At 34.5% G+C, this 26100-nt stretch overlaps 1 protein-coding gene across 1 annotated transcript in view; it reads left to right on the top strand.

Annotated features, from left to right (window-relative positions):
* The window catches only part of LOC308640501 (uncharacterized protein), a gene marked incomplete at its 3' end in the record, with an annotated part of 48246 nt that overhangs the window by 8799 nt on the left and 13347 nt on the right, over positions 1 to 26100 (top strand). Inside the window, exon 2 of the mRNA XM_081312387.1 lies at positions 8297 to 8468. Coding sequence (XP_081168513.1) covers positions 8409 to 8468 — 60 coding nt within the window. The 5' untranslated portion in view covers positions 8297 to 8408. The remainder of the gene's footprint in view (positions 1 to 8296; positions 8469 to 26100) is intronic.

Genomic DNA, 26100 nt, shown 5'->3' with positions numbered 1-26100 from the left:
CCCCAAAAGCTGCTGGCAGTCATCCCAAGTGGGCTGGTGTGAGAACATCAGTGACTCAACTAGACCTGTAAGCCGGGTGGGGTCCTCAGAAAAAGGGGGATTGTTATTTTTCCAGTTGTAAAGGTCTGAGGAAGAGAAAGGCCAGTAGTGGTAAGCCTGCATCTCTCCCCCATGCCCATCATCTATTGTGGGCCCATAGGGACGAAGAGGAAGCATCACCGGGGCTTCCAAATTTTCCATTATCCGCCGCCTGCGGGTTCCTTTAGCCGGTCCAGATTCCTCCGGTGGGGGAGGGGCTGCCGCTGGAGCTGGCATGGGAAAGTCCCCAGGCGGGCTCGGATCTGACCCCAACACCTCTAACTGCGGGGTGATCAAGTCAGCGGCAGGAGGGTCACCTAGGGCGAATTGGGGAGTTGGGAGCATGGGTAAAGGATAAGGAGGGGGGGTGGTGTCCAGTAAAGTTAAATCCTGCGACTCAGGGAGAACGAAGGGACGAGGGGGAGGAGCAGAAGATTTGAGGGGTAGGATTGAAGGGGAAGAGATTGGAACCAGCGTAGGAATAAGGAAAGGCTTGATCCACATAGGAGGAAACTCACAGAGGTCCTGCCAGGTTAAAACATATGGCTGTTGGTCTGGATGGCCACACGGCCCCGGCTGAAAGACAGAATCTCTGACTTTACGGATTAAAGGGAGGTGGAAAGACCCTTCTGGAAGCCACTCAACTCCGAGGGTGGGCCATTCTGAGGCGCAGAGTGTCTGCCAGGTCCTGTGTTTCACTGAAAAAGAGAGATTCTGGGCCCTTGAGTGAACATCCGCCCAATGATCAAGGGTCAGGGACAGAGGTGTGGAATGGCTTTGTCCCATACTGGGAGTTACTTAAACAGAGACAGAGACGAGACAACACAAACGAGACACAACGAGACGCAATCACAGACACACAGTAAGACATTTAACACAAGTTCAGAGGCAAAAATTACAGACAGACAGTAAATTCAGCAGAAAGAGTTGCTGGCAAAACCAGACGGGTTGGCAGCAAAACACACCGATGAGGGTTCATCCGCCCCTCTACCTGACGGGGAGCACTCTTGTCCCCCGGAACCCTCCAAAGCGTCCTTTGGAGGGGTGGCTTGTGACTCCTGAGGCACGTCTGCCAGTCACCGCCAGGGGGAGCTTACACTCTCCACTGACAGCCACACACACTCACACTGCCAACCCCACCCGAGGCTCTGAGAGCCGCCAGAGACGGAACCTGAACGATCGCGAAAGAAGAACAAGGGGGAGAAAAGGAGAAGAAGAAGGGGAAAGAGAAAGAAAGGGAGAGAAAGAGAGAAAGGTGCCTTACTTACCCCCGAAGCAGTTTCGTTGGTCTCTCTGTCCGGCGATGCGCAGTTCCCGGCCAACACACCAAATGTAAGGGTCCCGCGAAGCTTCGGAGAAGGAGAGACCACATGAGACTAACTTCATGCAATGGCAAGGGGGATTTATTAGGGATCCGTTCCAGCGTGCTAGGGCTCTGTGCTCACTCAAGAAGGGAGAGCAGCCCAGAGCCCAGAGCAGAGGTCAAGCAGAGCTTAAGTACACTTTTTGGAGAGGGTGGGGGGCTTTGCATACATCAGAACAAATCATCATGAGGCGCGGGAAAATTGAACAACAATTCTGATACATGATTAGTCCATTCATTGGTGGGAACAGTTTGGGCAGGGGTGATTGGTCACTTCTAAGTGGGGTACACATTCAAACTGATTGGTTCTGGGGTCTATATGCTTACGTGCCATGCTACCTGGAACCCTTAGCTATTAAACAACCAGGGAATCACTGGAGATATTTACTGGTCAGCTCCCACATTGTCCCAACAACTTCACAGAGATTACAGGTTCCGGGGATAGCAGGGGAATTGTAACAATAGACTATTTTAATTCTAACAATGGTCTTTTACTTTTTAGCCCAGGCCTTGTAATCTAGAAGCTTTACAATGCCCTAGTCTTTTACACTTTAACTCAGGATTTTGCAGCTTAGAAATTTTACCTTTACACCTTCCCTGAGTGTCCATAGATTTCATTCTTCAAAACTTGTGAGACAAGATCCCAGAGAAAATTGGTTAAATGGAAAATTTAGTTTCATCTCAAAACCTCTGTTTCAACATAATTATGTTTTCCCATATTTTGTTTTAAAGGCATGCTTTGTTTGTATTTTTTTTTCTCCAAGAACTTGAAGACTGTTTTAAAAAATTTTGCTTTTTCCTTGTGAGACTTTCAAATAAGAAAAAAAGCAGGAAAAAATTAGATGACATTAAAAATAATGACTTTTTTCTTAATAAAATAATATAGTCAATGTGTCCCAGTCACCAGGGGCAAAATTGCGACATATGCAGTCAAGGAGAGAAATAAAAAATGTCCAAATGCTTCTGCCCCTTTTAATGCTTTATTCACTCAAATTGCTCAAAGCAATTATACTGTATAGGTTCTTACTCAAGAAAATAACAATCCTGAATGCTAGGCACTGTAATAGAGATAATCCATTCACAGCAAAAGAAAAAATAGAGGTTGATTAATTTACTGCTAAGAAGTCTAGATTAATTTTAGACACTGCAAAAGTAACTTAATCGTGACAAGCTAGTTACAAACATTCCCTCTGTGTACTAAGTTTAAATGTCAGAACAAAATTCTTAAGCCTTAGGCTTTTAGTCCAGCAGATGCACACTCACTCAGACCATGGTGACCAGGTCCAGAACCAAGGCAGGTTTCTCCTGGCTTGGAGTGGACAACAGGTTGAGGAGAGTACCTATGGAGAAGTTGTGGCTTTCACCAAAATTCAGATGAAGTGGTAGAGTTTGAGAGATGCGAAAATCATGCAGAGGATCAGAAGAACAATGACAAGTGATGGGATGTCAGGTCCTCATGAGGCTCTTCAGCTTGAGTGCATGCTGGTTTCTGCTGGCTAAATTCCTGCTCATTAGCTCTATTATTTATACTAAATTTGGGGGCTTTTAACCTCTCTTTCAATTCTTCTTAGCTATCATGGGATTTCTCCATGACATCATTTACCCTGGGGTTAGAAACTTCTGGTCTTGTGGTCTCCACTCTGATTTTCTTCTCTTTCTCTCTTATCAGGCAAGCATAGCCTGCCAGATATTTCACTCTGTTTATCAAGTTAAGGGGAAGTAACTATTTTTTAGGCCATACTGGAGGACTCTGTGTGTGCCTGGTGCCACTGCATGTTTCTAACTGGAGTTTTAAAAATGGAGTTGTTTAAGCTCAGGGCTAAGGCCATCCTCACAGTCCCAATTAAAGACTTTTAAAAAATGTAATGGGACCTTAGTTGAGGTTTTTCCCTCCATATATGTAAGACCACTTTATTAAAATGACCTGTAGAAGCATTCCAAACATTTCCAGGAAACATCTTTGTCCTAGTGTGGAGGAAAATAAAGATGGGACCAGACTTGATTTAAACTATAAGGAAGTTTAATCACAAAGGCTATATTACATAGTGAATCTGAACAGCAAAAGTCATGTGAGAAACCTGGTACATTTAAAAAAATTTAATTATCAATGGACTTTTATTTTACTTATTGATATGTGGATCTGAGGATCCAACCCAGTGCCTCACCCATGCTAGGCAAGCATTCTGTTACTCCAGCCCTAATCTGATACATTTTTAATAACCTGTTTTACATAGACATTAACCAGTAGCCTTAACACTTTTTCAATATCTGTTTGGTTTGAATTAATAACCCAGAAATCAGTGAAGCAAAGAATCTAATTTTATCTCCAACTGTGGTTTCAGATATCACAGTGTCTGAGTTAAGATTCCCCTTTGAAGAACTTAACTGTGTTGTGTTCTCATTCCAACGTCCCAGTCCTCAGTTTTAGAACAGTCTGACATAAGGTGTCCACAGATATCAATGTCTCTTAGCCTATTTAGAAAATATCATTATCTGAGTCTTGTCTTCTAGAGATCAGTTTGAACTCTAAGTGTGTAGCATCTAAGGGGAGTAGTTCAATGCTGTGAAGCTGGAAGAAATCTTTTGATATTCCTTTCATCTAAAAGGATGTATTTTTTGGGAGGTGCATACCAGGAATCAAACTCGGAGGCACTCCACAACTTAGGCTCATCCCCAGCCCTATTTTACATTTTCTTTGGAAAGAGTTGCTTAGTGCCTTACCATTGCTGAGGCTGCTTTGAACTCTCCATTCTCTGCCTCAAACTCCCAAGCCCCTGGGATTAGAGGGATTTCCCACCATGCCTGACTGGCATTTCATATTTTTTTATTAGATACTGTGAATTAAGGTACAATAAAAATGGAATTGCAGTTATTTCTTTGAGAAAATTTTCCAATTCATTTAGATGTATGCCCAGAAATATTATTACTGGATTGTATGTCACTTTTTTGCCAGATTTATTATTATTATTTTTATTTATTGAGTCACTATAGATTAACCCATGGGCACTTTGTCACTGTTCTATACACCAACCTGTACCCCTTTTTTGAGACAGCATCTCACTCATTTGGTTACAACCTTGCCAAATTGCTGAGACTGGTCTTGAACTTGAGATTCTCCCTTCTTATACTCCTGAGCCACTGGAGCATAGGCATGTGCAGCCTTGCTTTGCTACCCAAAATTATTATTAGTGGATTATATGTCATTTTTATCTTGAGGTTTGGAAGGACCTAAACACTTTTTTCAAAAAAATATATTTACTAATTTTTAAATTTTCACTAATATTTTACATGTATATGTACACTGGCATAATTGTAATCTTTCAGAAATTGTTCACCTTAGTTGGTTTGGCACTGGGAGATAAACCCAGGAGTGCTAACCACAGAGCCACATCCCCAGTCTTTTTTATGTTTTATTTTGAAACAATGTGGAGAAAACAGGAGCCACTTCAATGAAACTATAAATGTGTCTGATCCCAAGAAAGCAATTTTTTCAAACTATAGCATTTATTTCATTTTGAATGTACCTCCTCTTTTCACCTATTTTTCTGGTTTCAACAGCATGGACAAACATATCTGTAGCCTTATGCTATCATATACCTACATATTATGAGGATCAGAAACAGTATTTTATATAGGCTTTGCTACTGTTTGAGGAGTACCATATATATTAAATAAACACTTTACACAAAATATAATAGCAATTTATATTCTTTCTCTAATTTAAGAGAAATTGTTTCTTGTCCTCATCAATACTGTGAAATTTTTTTTGGCATCAGATGTTAGCTTGCATTTTTATAATTTGTTAAGATGTTAAGAGGTTTTAATTTTTGAACATTTCTCCTACCATAAGTGTCATTTTCTTTTTTATTAAATATTCTTAACTTTTATGAGAGCTCATGAGTTCTCCCACTTCTCTTTATACCTTTTCTTAAAATTATGTTATTATTTAGTTGTGGCTGGACATAATACCCTTATGTTGCTTATTTATTTTTATGTGGTGTTGAGGATAGAGCCAAGGGCCTCACATGTGCCCGGTGAGTGATCTGCTACTGATCCAGAACTCCAGCCCATCTTTGTACAACTTAATGAAAAAAAAAGTTTATGTATTAATGTTGCCCAATTTATATTTTTTTAACATATTTATGTAACTTTCTAAAAATAAATAACTGCTCTGTTATGTGGTTCTTGAGATTTAAACAAAAGTTGCCATTACACTCATCAACAATCCCAGGTATTTTTTTAAAATCTTATATAGAGACAGGTTGTTGGCAAGTGGTGAAGGTAACCTTGAAATTTTAAGCTTTCTGCTTTAGTCTTCCAAATAGATGGCATTAGAGGCCAGTACTATGACATTTTCAATATAAATCCCTTTTATTCATGCTGGTTATTGAATGCAGGGGCAACTGACAAATGAATCACATTCCCAGGATTATTTTATATATTATGTAGTGACAGGGTCTCACTGAGCTTTTTAGTGACTCTTTTTATTGTGGCTGGCATTGAACTCAGAATCCTCCTGCCTCAGTCTTCAGAGTTTTGGAATTGCAGGCATGTGCCACCACACCTAGCATAAATTCCTTGTTATAGTAACTTTTGACAGATATATATGGGTTATTGAATCTAGGGGTGGCATACCCTTAAGCCACAGCTATATACCCAGGCCATTCAATATTTTATTTTGAGGCAGAAACTTCCTCATGGTGGTCATGGCCTTCCTGTGTTGACGAGGCTTTCCTTGAACTTTTGGTTCTTCAACCTCTACCTCCCAAGTCATTGAGATTATTTGTGTAATACCATCCACAGCTCTATTTTATTTTTATATTGAAGTATATAATACTTCTGAAAATGAGTTTCTTCTGGTATTAAGAAAGAATATAATATAGTTTTCCCCAAAATAATTTCTTGTCCCAATGATTTTTTTGGAAAGAATGTCATATTTCTATTTCTGGAAAACACTTCAAACTTTCTCTAAATTTCAAGTTTCTTGTTGTTTGTTTTGTTTTTTTTTTTTTTTTTTCATTGTCTTTTTCTTAATAAAGGTTCTGTGTTACTTACATCTATTTATTCATATTATTATAAGGTATCTAATTATTTCTATAAGTTCATATTGAACAACAATTTGTTGTAAAATCCATCTGTTGTTCAGTAATGTACTCCAAGTAAATATAGTACGTAACCTGAACATTTGGCAATACAAAATTCTAGATGTCAGCATTCACTATTACATATAAAAAATAAATAAGATAAATTTTTAAAAAAGTTAAAAAAGTTTAGAATTCATTTCTTTCAATGTATACCTATTATTAAATGAGGCATATTTGGTACAGGTACATATATATTACTATTATGTACAATTAATATTTTATTGCTACATCTCTAATTAATCATATCTCTTTCAATTTAATTTGTCTTCTGGAAGCACCCATACATGACACTCTATGCAGATATACATTTTTTGTGGCGAGAAAATTTTGCTTTTGCTAGTATGTTCTGCCCTTTACTCTCCTTTTTATGAAATTGTCATTTCAAAATTATTCATTTTCCTGAATTTTAGACCTTTTATTTTAACTAGTGGAGTCTGTAGATTTTCTTTTTATCCTCAGCTTTAGGTGCATCCCACTATATAACGTTTTAATGTTGTGTAATTGACCTCTAATATTCTGTAAAATTTACCCCCAATTCTGAGCACTCTGGACTATTGATGTCTGAATGAAAAAAATATCAAAATTATTCATGCAAAAAGCAGTAAATGGATGGATCAGAATGTAAGACTGGTGGATGCTAAGTATGTAGGTGACATTTTTTTTTTTTTAAGTATTGGTGGAGGGGCTGGGCTCAGCTCCAGATTTCTGACCTATCACATAAGAGGCCCTGTGTTTGATCATCAGCACCACATAAAAATAAATAAATAAAATAAAGATATTTTGTCCAACTACAACTGAAAATAAAGACATTAAAAATTGTGGAATATATGGGGGTAGGGAGAAAAAGATCAATAAAAAAACTTGAGCAGCAGAAGGGTTCAGATGCAACAAGTCTACAATGGCATCATGAGGTTAGAGGGATAGTGTTCTTGGAAGCAGAAATAAAATTTGGGAAGAAAGAAAAAGGTAACTGTTGCACTATTCCCAAGAGAGAGAGAGCCAGTTGAGTGTGTTCTGTTTTTAACTCTTCCCATTTATAAGTGGAATTGAAAGTTCATTAGGTATGCCTCAGTAAGTAGTAGAACAGCATATCAAAGTACCTTTACACTTTTTCAAGGCTACAAGCTCTCTTTTACAATTGCAGTCACATTAAATTTTTGTGCTTTTTAGTTATTCATTCATTCATTCACTTATTTATTTGTTTCTTTATTTACTCACTTTTTCTTGTCATTATTTTTACATTACTAGTGATTATATAATGGCATAAATATCCTGAATGTTAACTTCTCTAATATTGGTTGATGTGTTTATGTATATACTTATTATTTGAACAATTTCACCCTTGCCAAGCTTGATTTATATTAGATCTTAATCTTGTTTTATAAATACTTGATAAAAACACATTATTTTAAACAGCTTAAGGATCTGTCTCCTGAGCATAATTCCAATCACAAACTAAAGTGGGAATCTGGGTCAATTAAAAGCTGTGTCAAATCTTTTCTTTGTTCCTATTTACATTTTACAATAGGACTCCTCTCTCACTTGTATATGTTTGAGAACATAGTAATTTCTGAATGCAGCATTTATAAATAGAGATGAGTTTTAATCAAAAAAACCCACTATTGTTTTTAAATTGATTAAATCCTTGACCCTGAAAGTTTCACTGATTACCCCCCCACCTCTCTCTCTCTCTCTCTCTTTCATATTACAGATTGAACCCAGGAATGCTTTTCTGCTAAGAAACATCCTCACCCCTTTATAAAATATTTTATATAGAAAAGGAGTTTTGTGGAGTTTCTTAGAGCCTCACTAAGTTGCTGAGGATGGCTGACTTTGAACTAGTGATCTTTCACCCACAACCTCAGAAGACTCCAGAATTACAGGCATGCACCACTGCACACAGCTTTTGATACTCTCTTTAAAATCATCAGTCACAACTCTAATAATTGAAATTGCATTTACATCACTCTTTTCTAATGCAGTAATATATTACTATCTAAAATATTTTTTGAAACAAATTTATTAGATGACTACTATTTTATTCCCAGAGTTTATTCTGTTACCTCCTTAGGATTGATAAATGGTCTTCTTTCTCTTCTTCCTTCTTCTTAGATAAGTGTGGTCTCTTGTTATCAAATGGGTCTATGATAAGTGTGTTGAAAATTATGATTCTAAACCTATCATGAATCCCAACATTTCCAAGAGTATTGAGAGCAGAAAAAGAACAATATTCATAACTAATGAATCACTTTCAGTGGAAGGATAGTACCAGTGTCCAAGGTGGAATGCAATCAAGATGCTTCAGTGGTAAGGTGGTGTCAAGGGTAAATTCAGTGTGCATGAGTTGTATGTACAAGGTAATGATGACACCTAAAAGATGAAGAAAGTAGTAATTGAGGTGATTCAGAACTCTATAATTGTGGGGAATAATAATAAAAATTTAATAAAAATAGATATTGTTATATCCCTTTGCGTATGCCTCTTTCCTCTGCTGTTCATCTGAATTTGATTCTCTCAAATAAGCTTAGGTGGGTAAAGTGCTTTCTGAATTTTAGTTTTCAGGATTTTGTCAGCTAAGTCTTGTAATGCCCAGTCCTGAACTCACTTTGTTGCTTTTTTACAACTTATTCTCATCTGCAGTGGCACAAACCCACTTCACTCACTTTGTTCAATGAACTGACTTTTTTCTATCTTTGCAAACAATGTTTGGAATAGTCAGTCTATAGGAGGGTCTTCCATATTGTATAATATGGTTCTCAGACCCTGTGGGAATTGATGGTAGTTCCCTGCTGTTTTCCTATCATCTTCCCTGTGAGAAGGCTTATCTATCTTTTGTATTCCACCAACTAAGAAGAGAAGTATTTGTGGTCACAAGTTAAAGAATACTAGAAGCTATAAGATTTGAGAAAATGCAAGTAATAATTTTCTCTTAGACTTTTATAGGAAGTATGGCTATTTCATCAATTTGATAAAAATTTATATACTCACAGTCATTCACACTGTGAAAGTCTTGTATTTAAATAATCCATAATTGTAAGAAATAATTTCTGGTTATTTCATTCCAATAAGTGACTTAATTTTTAACCATATTAAAAATCAGAAATTACTGAAAATTAAATCTATGTATTCAAATTTCCACAATAATAATGTGATCAGAATTAAGTAGGAATTAAGAGAACATTGAAGAAAGTTGCTATAAAACATGATTGAAACTTCCCTGCCTTTTCTCAGTGTAAGAAACAGGTTGATAAAGCAACGTTAAATTTCTGAATAGTATGTAAGTTTATTTGTGATTCATTTTTCAATACTAGTTTGCAGTGCTGAGGATATAGCTCAGTTGGTAGAGTGCTTGCCTTGCATGCATAAGGCCCTGGGTTCAATCCCCTAGCACACACAAGAGAGAGAGAGAGAGAGAGAGAGAGAGAGAGAGAGAGAGAGAGAGAGAGAGAGAGACAGACAGAAAGACCTGTTTCTTTGTGATGTAACTTATTGGTGTTCTTTGCTAAACCATTCTCTTCATGTTAGATACTCACATGTTCTCTTTGCTTTTAGTTACTTCTGATAACTTCTGCCTTGACTGTTATTTTCTTATGAACCTAATAAGGACTCATTTTATTATTTGGAACTAAAAAAAACCTGATTTTCACAAAAGGAGGTTTTCTACTGTTATATATACTCTGATCATTCTAGTTTTATATTTTGGAGATTGGCTGTTTTATTTCCAGCTTTTTAACCTACTCAATTTAAATTTGGTCAATTTGTTGGCTAGTTTCCTATCATTTGTTTCATCAAGTGAATGTAGTTTGATCAATTTTATGGTCCTATTCTCTACTTTTCTACCTCATTGATATTGGTTTCTTCAAAGTTTCCCATCAAAGTGTCTGATTGGTGGTGGGGATGACTAGAAAATAAACTCAGGGCTACTGGAGTACTGAGCCTCATACCCAGACCTATTTTGTATTTGATTCAGTGGCAGGGCCTCACAGATTTGCTTAGTGCCTTGTTGCTGACGATAGCTTTGAAGTTGAAATCCTCCATCCTCAGTCTCCAGAGCTACTGGGATTCTAGGCTTAAGCCACCTTACCCTGCTAGATCTTGCACGTCTTAATTTGATGTCATTTTAAACTTGCAAATACAACTATGTTGCTCTTAAAGAAATATATTTCCATTCATTATGCAACTATTATTGTGGTACCAATTTTTTTTGGGGGGGTAATGTTTCTCTATAATTTTTCTGTTGTACTTACTAAATTAAATATATATCATGTTAATGTCATGTTATTGACAGTGGTTTACAACATTTAATATTTTTGTAGCTATGTAGTAACTAAAAATGAATAAGCTCACATTTCTTCAATCTTATATGACCCCAATGTAGCTAGTTTCAGACATACTTTTTACTGTTTGTACTGAAATTTGTCATTTTATGATGAGTAGGACAATGACAAAATTTATGTTCATTCAAAAAATAAATATTTAATTTTATTTATTCAGGTTATCATCACATCTGATAAGCCTATAAAGAAAATAGTAGTGTGAATACTTCATAGGTGATTGTGAGTTGTTTTAGTAATTAATGTTACCACAATGTGTCCATTAAAAACAGCTCATAATTTACTCAGTGTACATTCATTAAAATATAATATTTTGAGAGACCTTTAGCATGACAGCATGAAGATATTCATGAAAGGTTAGCCCAGCAGAACTAGTGAATAGGAAAAAAATTTCAACTATTTATAATTGCTGGTCCAGAAATGTAGCTCAAGAAAATAGACACGTAAAGGTACAAACAAAAATATAAAAGGCAATAGAAATACACATTTTCTACTTTCTTAATGGATATTGAAAGCAACATATAAAACTGCATATTTAAAATATATGTCCCTAGTTCCTCAAAAACTCTAACCTGAAAAATAAAAAAAAAAAAAATCAAAAAAACCTCTCATTATGTGGTAAGCATTCTTAGTATTCTTCTTTATATTGTCTGACACATATTTTGAGGTTTCTAAAGAAAAACATGTAAAAAATAGAGAGTGTCTTTAGACTGAAGTGTTTAACATTTTTTTTTTTTAATCACCCACACACATTCATTTGGCTGGGTACAAAAATCCTTGTTTAATTCTACTAATTTGCACTTTTTTTTTTTTCAGAGTGCAACCAAAAGTTTCAGGATGTGTATCTTCTAGTCTAGCATGTACTTAGTGCCACATTAGTTATTCACCAATGGAAGTCAGTCCTCAAAAGGCACTGATTAATTAATTAATTAATTTTTAATTTTACTGTGGAATTGACTTAAGTAAATGTATGGCTCTTTATTTTATTCTTTTTATTTTGGTTCTTATTTGTACTGGGGATCAAATCTAGCAGTGCTCTATAATTGAGCAAAATCGTCTCTTCCTTAGTTGCCCAATTAATTTTGTACTTTCATTAGTATCAGGAATTAAACCAGAGGAACTTAACCACTGAGTTACTTGAAAAACTCCTTTTTTTTTTTTTTTGGTTAAATTTCTGAGGTTGCCTTTAACCTTGAGAATTACCTGCTTTTTCCTTATGAGCTACTGGTATTACAGAAGTTCACCATCATAACAAGGAATCTTGTACTTATTTGGTTGGTCTCACCATCACAACTTACTAAAATTTTAGATGTACACCATCATGCCTGGTGCTTGCTGAGCAAGTTTGAGGTACTGGGTTCAATTCTAAGCATCACATATACTTAAATTAGTAAAAATTAAAAGTCCATCCACAACAAGATACATACTTCACATTTGTTTTTTATTTTATTACTAAATTAATATTTGTTAATAAAACTGGTTATTAAACCCATACTATTATAATTAGGCTTTATGAAACTGGATAATGAACTAAAAGTAATATATATATGTCCTGATTACAGTTCATCAGTTATTTCAATATATATCATGTTCCTTTGATTTGCAACTTTTAGTTATCTCCTTCAAATAGAAATTAAAGTAGAGGTAATAAACTTGTAGGCCATATTTGTTTCACCTAAGTGCTAATTTTGTAATTCAAAGAACTATTAGATAATTAATTCATTTTTAGCAAATTTCAGATATTAGTCATTTTAAGGGTTTTGGGGATTGACCCCATTGACACTTTACCAATGAGTCACAGCCTGAGAATTTTCATTTTTAAAACATGGTCTCTCTATGTTGCATAGGACCTCACTAAGTTGTTGAAGTTGGACTCCAAGTTGCAATCCTCCTGACTCAACCTTCATCATTTCTGTGATTACAGTAGTGTTCCACTGCCCCCTACAGTTATTAGATTTTAAGAGAGGACAATTGGAAATAGAATGACCTTGCTTAGTTGGCTTTGTATTTGTAATCATCTGGCCTCAGCCTCCAAAATTGCCAGTTTTACCAATGTATGATAAATTGTGTAATTTGCGTCTTTGTGAGTTACTCATATAAATTATGTGTAAATAACATGTCAGGAAACTTTATGCTCAGGATCTTATTTGTCAGCTTTCATTTTGTCTTTTAGTAAATGCCTTGTGACTCCTTTTTCATAAATCTGAGTGTTCCTATGCATAGTTTCTTCTGTCTGAAAACATGGCTATGAGTTATAGATGAGTTTTGTTTGTTTTAATGCAGACTTGTTCCTTGCTATGTTAGAGTAAGACCCATGACATATGCAAGAGCATAGGTAAGAGAGATTGCCAACACTGAACTAGAGCAAAAGCAGGAGTGAGGAGCCTGAGGAGCCCAGAGAACTGAGGATTGCGTGAGATTGAGCACACTAATCAGCAGGGAGATCAAGTTTATAATCTACATAAAATAAATAGGCAATACAAGAATGCATATATGTGAAGTATTAGAAGATTCTATTTAATTATGTGAAATTTTTATTCACTCATAAAACAGCAACAACAATCAATATAGTATTAGCAGAATGTTAATTAGAACATAATAAACGTTCACTTTTGCAATAAGAAATATGTATAATACAGTTGAAAATTGGCATTAGATATCTTTTCAAAAAGAGATAAATAGGCAGATATAGCAAGACATGCCTGTAATCCCAGGACTGAGGGCTGAGGCAGGAGGATTATAAATTAGAGGCTAGCCTAATACACTTAGAAAAACTCTCTGCCAAAAAAAATCAAAGGGACTAGGGATGTAGTTCAGTGGTAAATGACTCCAGTGTGCCATCTGTGTCCAAAAATACAAAAGAGAGAGACAAAGAGAGACAGACAGAGAGGCAGACAGACAGACAGAAAGGGAGGGAGGGAGGGAGGGAGGGAGGGAGAGAGAGAGAGAGAGAGAGAGAGAGAGAGAGAGAACACACCAAGATTAAAAATATTATTTTTACATGGGTTGTGGCAAAACAGTCAAACACCTGCCATGCTTGTGCTAGATCTTGGATTTGATTTCCATTGGTGCATGCACACACACACTCACAAAAAATGAATATTAATTCGTATAAGAATATTAAAAACTTGACAACTTTACAATAGTGGTTGATGTATAGAAATAGTTTTTTTATATACTTATTACAAATTATAAAGTAACAATGAAAATTTTAAAAAGTCACAGTATATTCACATAAATGTAAGTGGATCCCATAATGAAAACTCAGTGCTTTTTTTTAACAGTAATAAGTTACATTTTTATTTCCCTATTTTACAGGCTTTAATTTTGGCTGCTTTATGAATTCCATAAATTATTTATCTTTTTATTCCTAGAAAGCACATGTGAACTTAAAATTAACTATAAATATTTTCAGGGTGTAATTCTTTATCATTTAGTATATTCACATGTTTACCATCCCCAGCATTTAGTTTCAGAAACTATTTTAGATGAAAAGAAATTAGTGCCCACTAGCAGTTTTTCCTTTTTTTTTTTTTTTCACATAGCTCTAGGCAGTGACTTATATGTGTTTTGGATGCATGAATTTACTTGTGCAAAAAAATTAAATATAATATTAATTGTAAATCACATTACAGTTTCTCTGCTTACTTTCAATTAGCTAAAGGTTTCCATGTACACATTCATTATAACATTTAGTGCTCTCATGAATCATACTTGCTCAATATGGCTGGGATAATAACTCAGAGGTAGAGTGCTTTCCTAGCCTGCGTGAGGCCCAGAGTTCAATTTCTAGCAACACAAATATAATATTCCTGAGTAACAGTCTACTGTGAGGATTTACATGTTTCCATTTATCTATTTACCTTGCATTGATTTTACATATTGGTTCTTATGTATAGTTCAGTAATAAATATTCCTATATGAATGACAGTCTCAATACATTTCCAGTTACTTTTGGTATATTTCAGAAATAAATGCTTCTTCATCTAGTAATTCTTTATTTTACCAAGAAACCATCAATGTAATTTTACTTTTGTATCAGAGAGGCATGGAATTTTCAATATTCTGCATATTTACATTTTTTTCTTTTCCATATTGTTTTATTTTAGGGTATTTTTGCAAATATTTATAATTTTTGTTTACATAATATAAAACAGTTGCTTTGGATAGGCAAAAGGAACAAAAGAATAATGTCAAAAATAAACACATAGTTGTTCATTCAAAGGTATAACAAAGACATATTAGAACTGTGGTAGCAGTTCTATGTACTCTGTACTATATACTATGTACTATGAAGTCATCTAGATTTTAGGAATTATCATTGACTTAACAGCTTAAAAATTTTGGGGTCTCTGGGATGTATAACATTTTTTTCAATGGTTTAGTCCCTTATAGTTGGGTAATTATGAAGAGTGCATTTTGTTACTGGAGTATGAGAGCCTAAAAATGTAATTATTTGGGCTCTGGGCTCAATCAGCCTCTCAATAATGAGGAATGACTGCCCTCTAGCCAAGGCTAAAAACTTGGAAAAGATACATCTTTGAAAACAAAAAGGAAAACTTGATTATTATGTCTTCACTTTCATGGTGAGGTTATTTTTTTGTATAGCAGTTTTTTCAAGTCCAATTTCTTATTTCTTATTTTTACTTTGGAAGCATAAGGAAGACTCCACAGCTGAATCTGATTTATAAATATGTAATTGTTTTCTTCTTAATTTGAAGCACAATATTTTTAGGAAAAAAAAAACACTTTTTTTTTTTTTTTACCTTGGATTGAACCAGAGGCACTTCACCACTAATCCACATCCCCATACCTTTTCATATTTATTTAGAGACAGAACCCCTCAAAGTTGCTTAGAGCCTCACTAAGTTGCTAATGCTAACTTTGAATTTATTATTTTTATACCTCTACCTCTTGAGACCCTGGGATTTTAGATATGTGCCACCATGTTTTGTTAGTTTTTGTATTTTATAAAGATGAAATATTGTTAACTTGCATTATTGAAAATCATTCTCACTTATTAACAGAAGTGTTAATAATCAGAAAACTTTAGGATAAATGTGGCCTCTTTAGGTAATAGCTGGAACTGAATTTTTATCTATATACCAGGGATTACTCTTGTGACAAAGGGGGGTTTACGTACCTCAGGTTTCTTTTAGAATTGATTTTTATTTAAATTATTATTTGTTTTCTATTCATTTATATTTATTTTTTACTCTAACTCATATATGGATTCATCTTATGATATTTAAAATAATTCTTGCAATTAAATTTAAAATAGTGCTCTATCAATGCATATATATCATAATCATCAAATGCATTTCCCAATTATATCTATTTGAAATCCTTTTGTTTTGACACAAGTTCCATGTAGCTTTATGTTGTCATATATGAAGGCACAGATAATAATCTCATCAGGGAATTCTAGTGTATTCTGTGGTATCTTGTTTAAAAGTGCTGTGTTCTTCTACACTCTTTCATGGGTTTTTAAATTTTCATTTTTAGCACTTTTGGGACACAGATGATGTATTCTTTTTCTAAAATTTTCATAGAATATGTTAATGCCATGCCTGTGGGATGCATTGTAGCATTTTCATATTTCTCACATGGTAAGAAATTAAGAATATATTGTTGATTACTGATTTTTTTTTTTAAATTGAGACATCAGCCATTACTCAAAATTATTCCAAGTTCTTTTTAGAAGGCTCAGAAGAACACTCTTGAGTATATTATCCCCACTGGTGATGTACACAATATGGATACAGATCCTGCTCTTTTTGGTATGTCTCTGTCCAAAACCTCAGAGAGTAAGCAAATTTGCATGTAGTATGTGGTTTAGTGGAAATCTTTGGGATTTGGAGTCATGCATAGTTGATTCTGAATTCTACCTGGTCCGCTTAATAGCTGTGGATGTACAAACACATTTTTTTTCCTTCAAATCATTATATAAGCTTCATGTATAAAATAGGGTTGAATGATATAGAGTGCTTGATATCAGCAATTCTTCCTTATTTTCTGCCTTTATAAAGTATGTATTTTGTTTTTCATCTTCACCTCTTAAAATGCAGAATCTATTCCTAGGTTTATATAATATTTATTTCTTTTTTTTTCTTTCTTTTATTTTATTGGAGTGGGGGTGGAGTACTGGGAATTGATGTCAGTGGCACTTGGCTATTGAGCCACATCCCCAGCCCTATTTTGTATTTTATTATAGACAGGGTCTCACTGAGTTTCTTAGTTTCTCAACATTGCTGAGGCTCAGTTTAAAGAATGTTATTAAGAATTCTCCTGCCACATTCTCCTGAGACACTTGTATTATGTTCAGGCACCCACCACTGTTATTTGCATTTTTTTATTTATTGTGGCTCATAGGAACCAGTAAAGATGAAAGTGAATAGTATAGTACCTACACTCAGAAGATCTTGATTTCTTTTGATTTTCCTTTTCAAATCTTGTTGTGTCCAAAATAACAAGCCTACATTAGTGGAGGAATTATCAAAGCAGAGAATCAAGGTGCTGCTTGTGAGGATGATAGGTAACCCTCTGAAGTTCACCAGCCATCAGCTAACTTTTTCTACCAGAAAAACCCAGATAAGCCCAGCTTGAATTAATAAAGCAGCCCAATCAAAATCTAATAAGCTTTAGAGTGAATAATTCACCACTTATAATTGGAAACCAAGATTCTGTCACATACTTGGAGAAAATTCTGTGGAAAACAGCAGTTGCCATATTGGTACTGTTTTCCTTTTTCCCTAAGTTAAGTCTGGACCAATATTGAGGTGCTATTAGCTTATGCAGACATGTATACATCAGATTGATGCAAAAACTGTCACAATACCTCATACAAACTGAGGAAACAATATCACAGCCTAGGTAGGCATTAGGTCAAAGGCTAAGTTACAAAATAAGATGTTTGTCTTTAATATATTTAAGTTTTAGAGTCAATGCTGTGAAATGATATACCAAAATGAGACATCCAACTCTTGGAACTCTCTGTTATACTATCTGAAATCTGAAATGGGAATGAGTCTTTGTCCAGCATCAAATAGAAAAAAAAAATCATTATCTTTTATACCTTGTCTTTTGGTCTTCCTTCTCTTTCTGAGGGCAGTGCCACTACTGCTGTTTGGTTTTGTGGAAAATCATTTATTAGAAAGTGTATTCTCATATCTCTTGTATGGAATGCAGGGGCCCAGGCACTTTGACTCCCCAAGAACAGGGAAGCCATATTCTCAAAATGGAATGTGATCATTATGAATTAAGTTGTGCTAGAGCATTAAAGTTGAGGGAGTTGTGAGGATGGAGTTCTAAATACATATATATTCTTTATTAGTAATTTTATATTTGTCTCATAATAAGAATACTCTAGATATATTCAGTTTTGTGATTAAAATAAATTTCAACTATGTCTTTTTTTTATTTTATATACTAAAATAGTTAAATCTACACCTATGCCTAACATATTATTTGTAGTTGGAGATTAGGGGAGTGCTTCCCAGTTGAGAGCTCTAACTGTCTTTTTAGAAATTAGATCAAGAGACTTTAATAAAAATATTATTGCCCTTTATATAGTTTTCAGTAATTAACTATATGTATGCATTTAATTCATACATTGATATTATCCTATATAAAAGGCTTAATGTAAATATCCTATTGCCAGGCTAGACTCCATAACTTTTGGATAAACTTGTCTTTTAAAAAAGCTGCTGTCTGTACTCAATTATAATCACCTTTAAAAAATGAAGTAAATGCACACAAGAACATGCCTATCTTGACTCATTCTGGCCTCATTCATTCCTGGAGGTGATGCCATCTACTGTTATTAGATAGTAGGCTTAGTGGATTCAGACTAGGAGAGAAGCAGTTTCCAATCAGGTGCTCTTGGATGATAATTGATTAATCCAAATTATGATAAGTACAAAAGCTATGACTTACACTATCTGATCAAGTTTTAATTTCTGGAGCTTGTCATTCTTTCAGATTCATTTCTAGGCTTTCTTCACAGTGCTCAGGAGACTGAGGTTCTGCTTCCACCTAGATAATAATAAAATCTATTTGGAAAATGCAATTCACCCTGAAAGCCAGGCAATAGTTACTGTGCAGGGTATTGAGACCGTATGTGTACACTGGAAAGGGAGAAGCACTCTGAAATATTGTGTGGAGATTATCTGGAGAGTAGTTGGATGCCCTGAACCTGAAATAAATCTCCTGAGACATCCTTCACTTAAGTCTCTTTTTTTTTCTTTGACTATTGGCAATACTGCTACATGATAATGGGCATGCAGTCATTTCTTTTACTTACTCATTTTAACTCCTTGAATTTATATCCAGAATTAATTTAACCATGTTATATGTTATTTCTGTTTTAAATAGTTCAAGGAGTTTACATTATTTTCACAAGTGACTTTTTTAAACTTACATTTTCACCAACAGAGTGCAAGGGTTTTCTTTTTTTCCATATCCATAGCTTCTTGACTCTTTGTTTGGTATTAGATTATTGACAAAACTATTCTCTTTTTTGTGGGGTAGGCACTTGGGATTTAACTCAGACACACATCCCCAGCCCTATTTTGTATTTTATTTAGAGACAGCATCTAACTGAGTTGCTTAGTGCCTCACTTTTTCTGAGTCTGGGCATTGAACTCAAGGCCCTCCTGCCTCAACTTTCCAAGCTGCCTGGATTACAGGCATTTGCACCTGTCACTGGTGATGAAAGCTACTCTAACACCTGTGCTCAGTATACAATTGTCCACTATTTGACTTGTTTATCAAATATGTCAGGGAAGATTGTGGAGTCCAGTTTGTCAAGTATCCACAGAGAGAGTGTGTGGAAAACTTTTCTGGGAATTAACAAATATATGTGCTTTATAACCCCTTATCTGAACTACTGCTTGGGATTTTAGAAGCCCATTTAGATGCTTGCAAATCAATAGTAAACAAATATTTTGTGATCTAGAGGAGATTTGCATATGATCAGTAAGCTTCATTCCCAGAACTTGAGCTTATGGAATGGCTTTTTATTCGGGGTCCTCTGCCTAAGTCTCCTACTTTTCTTTCTCTAGAGTGTTTTCTTATATGTGAGGTAACTGGTTTCTTCTATTGAATGGAAGATGTTGAGATATTACATCAGTCAATAAAGAAAAATTTTCCTGCTGGGAAAAATTGGCTGTCATGGAGTTTTTAGAGGGGCAAGCTGAAAACTGGAGCTCTTTGTGTGCTGAACACCCATGAATGCATAAACCAAGTTATTTGTGATTTAACTTCTATGTCCCAATCCCAGGGTCTTAAGCCCATGGAAGCCCTTGGAAGAACATAGATAACTATTATTTTTTTCTGTATTCTTAGTGGTATTAATGTGAGGATCCTTCTTCAGCACAAGCAAAATTAAGATCTAAAGCACAGAAAACAGTTTAGAGGTAGGGTGTTATATATATGGTCCCAATCTTCCTCTTCTTGGGGTTTCACTAGCTGGTGGTAATTCTGTTCCAATTACGTAGCACATTGCCTAAGGCTGGACTGAGATCCCAGCCTACCCTAGCTTTTTAAGATCATCAAACGGTAGACATTTTCCAAGTTGTACAGTTTATATAAATCTTTCAACTCATTTTTTTACTTTGCCTAAGAGGAACTTGAAATATAATATTTCCATTTAATGTATTCATTAATGGAAAGTGAGTCAGGAGCTACTACTTATTTATATTCCCAACATTGCCCTCACTTAATGTATGCCTTTTATCATCGGGCTATTATTGTAATCGTGTGTTTTGCAGATTGTACACAAACTACACCAGTAAATTCTGCCCCCCAAGTCGATCTTTCTCCAGGTTGGCCATGTCAACCATTCACATGTGATGTTGTTCTTGAGGTGTTTAGATTTATGTTGACCTTTCAATTCCTATTAAGTATACATAAGTTTTACATACATATACATTCACCTATGGATTTTGTTTTTTATTATTGTAAAATAAGTTGTTCTTTAAATTCAGAATTTTCAGGTTGCTGGTTTCAAATATTACATATAACATTCCAGATGAATTTTAGAATTTTTTCTCTGGTCACTTCACTCATTAAAAGTAAAATATGCTAATATTTTAATGAAGTGATATTGTAGATTTAGGGGAAATTTTACATCTTGGTAATGATGAGTTTTATCATGTACCCAATGATGTGTATAATAAAGTCTTTTATGTTCTTTTGTATATTTTTATTTTCTCAAACTCTACATATTTTTATACATGCATGAATGCAAAATAACACATGTATGTGACATCTACATAAAATTATGTGATGACTCACATATTTGTCAAACTGGATGTATTATGATGAAAATGGGTTTTTAAAATCATTTTCTCACTGTATTCCTTTTGCCTTTCTAACACTATTCTTGTTATATCTTTCTCAATGTACATTGCCTTTTCTCCATGTCCTGGATTTCAGCTGTTTATACCAATACGGCCATATCCTTATATGTTATCGCGGTTCAGATATGCAGTAATTTTAATAAGCATATGCTTCTGCTGGGGAATAGACATATATTTTCAATACCCCTTTCCTAAAAGAAATAACAATTTTTACTCTCTCTTTAGTTCCTTAGAATTTACTTGCTCCATGTTTTTACTTATACTATTTAATTTTTGTGCCACAGATATGATTTTAATTGCCATTTTCAAATTTCTAAAGCTATTGAGCTATGTTTTATTTATTGAACAGTATGTTTCCTTTTAAAAGGTGGCTATTGATCTCTTCCCTTCCTTTTATTGGCACCGAGCATTGAATTCAGAGGCACTTAACCCCTGAACAACATCCTAGATTTTTAAAAATATTTTCTTTTGATACATGGTCTCACTTGATTGCTTAGGCCCTTACTAAACTTCTGAGACTGGATTTGGACTCACAATTTTCTTTCCTGAGTATCCGGAGCTGCTGGGAGTATAAAAATCTGCCACCAATCATAGCTCTTACTTTCTCTATTTTGGAGTCTCTGTGTTTGATATTCTTTCTATTTTTATTTACTATTTTGCTGCCCAGTTTTAAAATCAGGGATTCTTAACTACTGTGCAACATCCCCTAATATTTTTATTTTATTTTTTTAAGTTTTAGACAGGGTCTCTAATTTGCTTATGGGCTTGGATGTGTTGCTAAGGCTTGGGATCCTCTTTCCCTAGCTTCTGTTACTCCTTTTTTATATGTGAGGCATATATTTTGTCATATGTGAGGCAATTAGTTTTTTCCCCAATTTGTTACTTCAGTTTGTACCCTTTAATGGTATCATATTATAAATATGATTTGCATTTAAGTATTTTCCTGTTTTGTTATAAAGGTATCATTTAGGGGCTGAGGATGTGGCTCAAGCCATAGCGCACTCACCTGGCATCCGTGGGGTGCTTGGTTTGATCCTCAGCACCACATAAAAAAAATAAAATAAAGATTTTTTTCCTCCAAAAACTGAAAAATAAATATTAAAAAATTCTCTCTCTCTCTCTCTCAAAAAAAAAATAAATAAAGGTATCATTTAACTTTGAAAATAAACAACCATATTTCTTTCTCTTAATGTTATTATTATTTAATATTCTTCATGATTAAAAAAGGTGTGTCATACTACTCAGACACATTCACAGCCATTTCTAAAGTTTATTTTGAGTAAGCATCTCACTAAGATGCTTAAGCTTATCTTAATTTTGCAATATTTCTTTTTCTTCCAAGTAGCTGGTATTACAATCACCAACCATTATGTACAGTGTATAAATTTCTTTCTTGTAAAAACTATGGCATATCTTATATTTTTATTTTATATTAATGTATATTTTACCAGTGAATGATTTATTAACTAATACCAGGAAATGATACAATGGCATTTTTGTTATGCAAATACTGCATTGTTTAAGCAGATTTTTTTTGGAAAGTTTATCTTTTTTTTCTCCTTTATGGTAGTTCTGTTTCTGTTATATCATTGTCTAAATGGCCAGAGTCTTCTGAAGTATTCTGTCTTTAGTTCCACAGGGCTAATAACTCACCTCATCATGATATCTATATTGATTGCTATAATGTTAAATCCAATAGTCATATGTAGCACAATGTTTTCATTAATGATGGACTTTATGTACTCTAATGGCTAAATTATAACCTAGGTGTGTAGTGGTATATACCATGTAGAATTAAGTAAGTACCCTGCATCATTAGTAAAATAACAGAATCACCTTATGGTGCATTTTCTATAATGTATCCACATAATTAAATGAGGCATCATTATACATACCATACATTATACAAGTATATAATATATAAATATAAAAATTTTACTTATAAAATTTACCAGAGATCTTTTAATTTTAGTTGTGTTCTCAATGCAACATTTGGAATTACTGATACTTTCTATGCTATATTCACTGTTAATATGTTCAAGTATTACTCCTTTGTTAGTATTTTCCCTATACACTCTACCTATAAAAATTGCCTTTCTCAAAATATTGAGACTGATATTTAGTGAATGAATTCTTAATTTTATTTTGAATTAATCATTTAATAGTGTAATTTCAGGTACCCTAATTTTTTTGTCTCCCTTATGCTCTTCCCCACCAACTTTTATGAAATTAATTTGATTATATTTAACAATGCAAATACTTGATCAGCATCACACTCTACCGATCAATGAATTATTACAAATGGAACATTACTATGTGACTACTATTTCTATTAAGAAATAGAACATTATTGATGCTACGTAGAACAGCTTCGTGTCCTCTTGCTTTCACTATACACTCCAGTCACCCTAGTGGTAACTTCAACTTTTTTGTTTCAACTAGTTATTTTAAAGTATTGTTCTTTAAACAAACAAACAAACAAAAAACAATTGGGACCATGTATTTATTTTGTTAATTGTACAAGAATTGAGTAAAATATGTATCTCATTGTGTAGGAAACAAAATCTTACACCAATTATGCCTGAAGTTTTTTGGTGGAGCAAATAGGAGGGTGATCCAGGAGTCAAAAAAAGAGGGGTAGCTCAAAATATCAGGGATGGAGCATGAAGAGTTCAGTTATGAGAGGTTACCTGAGTATAAGGATTGTGGGATGGTTTGAAGAAGAAGAAAAAAAAAAGATTAGGTATGAGTTACTGGAGACAATCTGAGGGAGCTCAGATGGAACAGGTTCAGAAGTAGAGGACTAGCAGATTTAAATTGGATGAGCAGTGCCTGGAGAGGGATAAATTCGAAGTCTTTAAAGAAAATGAGAGTGACATTTCTGGTAAAGCTCTGAGAGTAGGAAGCCAGGTGTGTGGCATACTTGTTTGATTACAGCATTCTGGTTTTTAGGAATGTCCAAATATGAGGCCACTGGGGTAAGTATCCTGCTGCCACAATATTTCCTGTCTTCTTACCCATGGGCTCAGCCTCTTTTCTCATCTAATACACAGTTAGCAGTTTCTTCATCCTCCTTAGATCCATTCTTTTAGTCCTTCACCTTTCTTCTACTTGTTCCAATTTGCTTTTTCTTTCATTGTGTCCACATTCAGATTCTTGATTCTCAAGGATGCCACATACCTTATGCTTTACTCTGACATTGTTGTGGGACTGGGCATGGGCTCATGGGAATCTTGGTAACCAGGGCTCTGACTTAGACAGTGAAAGATGGCTGCAGAAGCAGTGTATTTTCATGATGAAAACAGCAGTGGCAGTAACCTGTTGGAAAATTCACAATATTTTGGTGTCCAAGAGTAGAACTGATGACTCATTGAGGTATACCTATGTAGGCAGTACCAAATCAATTTTCCACAAGGCTTGTAATTTCAGTTATTTTTCTTTTGCCTTTCTATTTCATGTTCTCCTTCCTGATTGATATGCAATAGTGAATTTGCTTTTTGTAAACTTGTCTCTATAGTCATGATTTATACTCCTTTTTGTAAATTTACATAATGGTTTAATATTTCCTCTTTAATTAAGTGAATTTAGAAATATTTTGACTGTAACATACTCTTTTGGTATGCCTTCTTTTCCTCACAAATATAAACCACTTTCATTCTGTCATATCAACTTTTTGCTACATATGTACTTTGCAAGTGTTTTCTCTCACTTTATATTTTATCTTGGATACCTGAGTGTTCCTTATCTACAATATTAAAATTTGGCCTTCACATACATAAATCCATGAAAATAAACAGGAAAGGGTCTTAAAAATTGAGTAATATAGGTCACTGATATAGTTTCTCTTTTCCCAGTATTCAAATAAGTACCATGCACATTCATTTTAAGAGGATTACCAAGGACAGGCAGAAAGTATAAATAGAGTATTAGCTGGAATAATCCAAAGCTCCATGTAATTGAGTGGGTTTACAGGGTTTCAAGAAAAAATAAGTAAATCTTCCACTCTGTACACAGCTATGTCCTCTGCTCTGCATCTGGAGACAGTGTATGATGTCACATTTTAATCTGTCATAGTCAGTTTTGTGCATAATTAACCTGTCTTGCTACTTTCTCCTGGATCAGTGTCCCCTCTCTTCCTTCATCCACTGTGCATGAAATTTTATTTTTTGTGATTCTGTCAAATACTCTGTGCAAGAATAAAAACAAGCTCAATGGAGGATCTAACATCTATGTTGCTATAGTTCTGATTCTATGAGGCTTGAATGTTGTAACTTGTTATGACAGCACAATTCTCTCTCTCTCTCTCTCTCTCTCTCTCTCTCTCTCTCTCTCTCTCTCTCTTTCTCTCTCTCTCTCTCTCTCTCTCTCTCTCTCTCTCTGTGTGTGTGTGTGTGTGTGTGTATGTGTGTGTGTTTGTGTAGTCTCTCTTTATTCTTTTGAAGGCTATATCACTACTAGGAGAACGGAAACATTAGTAACCACAGAAAAAATACAATAGCCATTAAAAGCTGGAATGATTTTCTTCCAGAGTTTCTGAAGGAGTGTGTCTTTGCTAAAATTTGTTATTAATCCTCTGTCTTGATAATAAAAACATCCATAACTATAAAAAATGAGTTTTTTTATTATTTTAAGCTGTTATATTTGTGATTATTTCCTTTAGTAGCAATAGGAATCTAGGGACTTTTTTTTGCAAGTTTAATTGACAATGTAACCAAACTGAATTCTCCAAAAGTGGTAGGTATCAAATATAAATACTGGTTGTCCAGGTTGTTTATATATATTTGCCAGTTTAATTGAAAGCTGCCTAGCATATTTTCAGA

The sequence above is a fragment of the Spermophilus citellus genome (genome assembly GCF_964194105.1).
Source record: "Spermophilus citellus genome assembly, contig: SCAFFOLD_326, whole genome shotgun sequence".
NCBI classification, from domain to species: domain Eukaryota; kingdom Metazoa; phylum Chordata; class Mammalia; order Rodentia; family Sciuridae; genus Spermophilus; species Spermophilus citellus.
The sequence above is the reverse complement of the archived record's forward strand: the minus strand, read 5'-3'. Positions and strand labels throughout refer to the sequence as shown.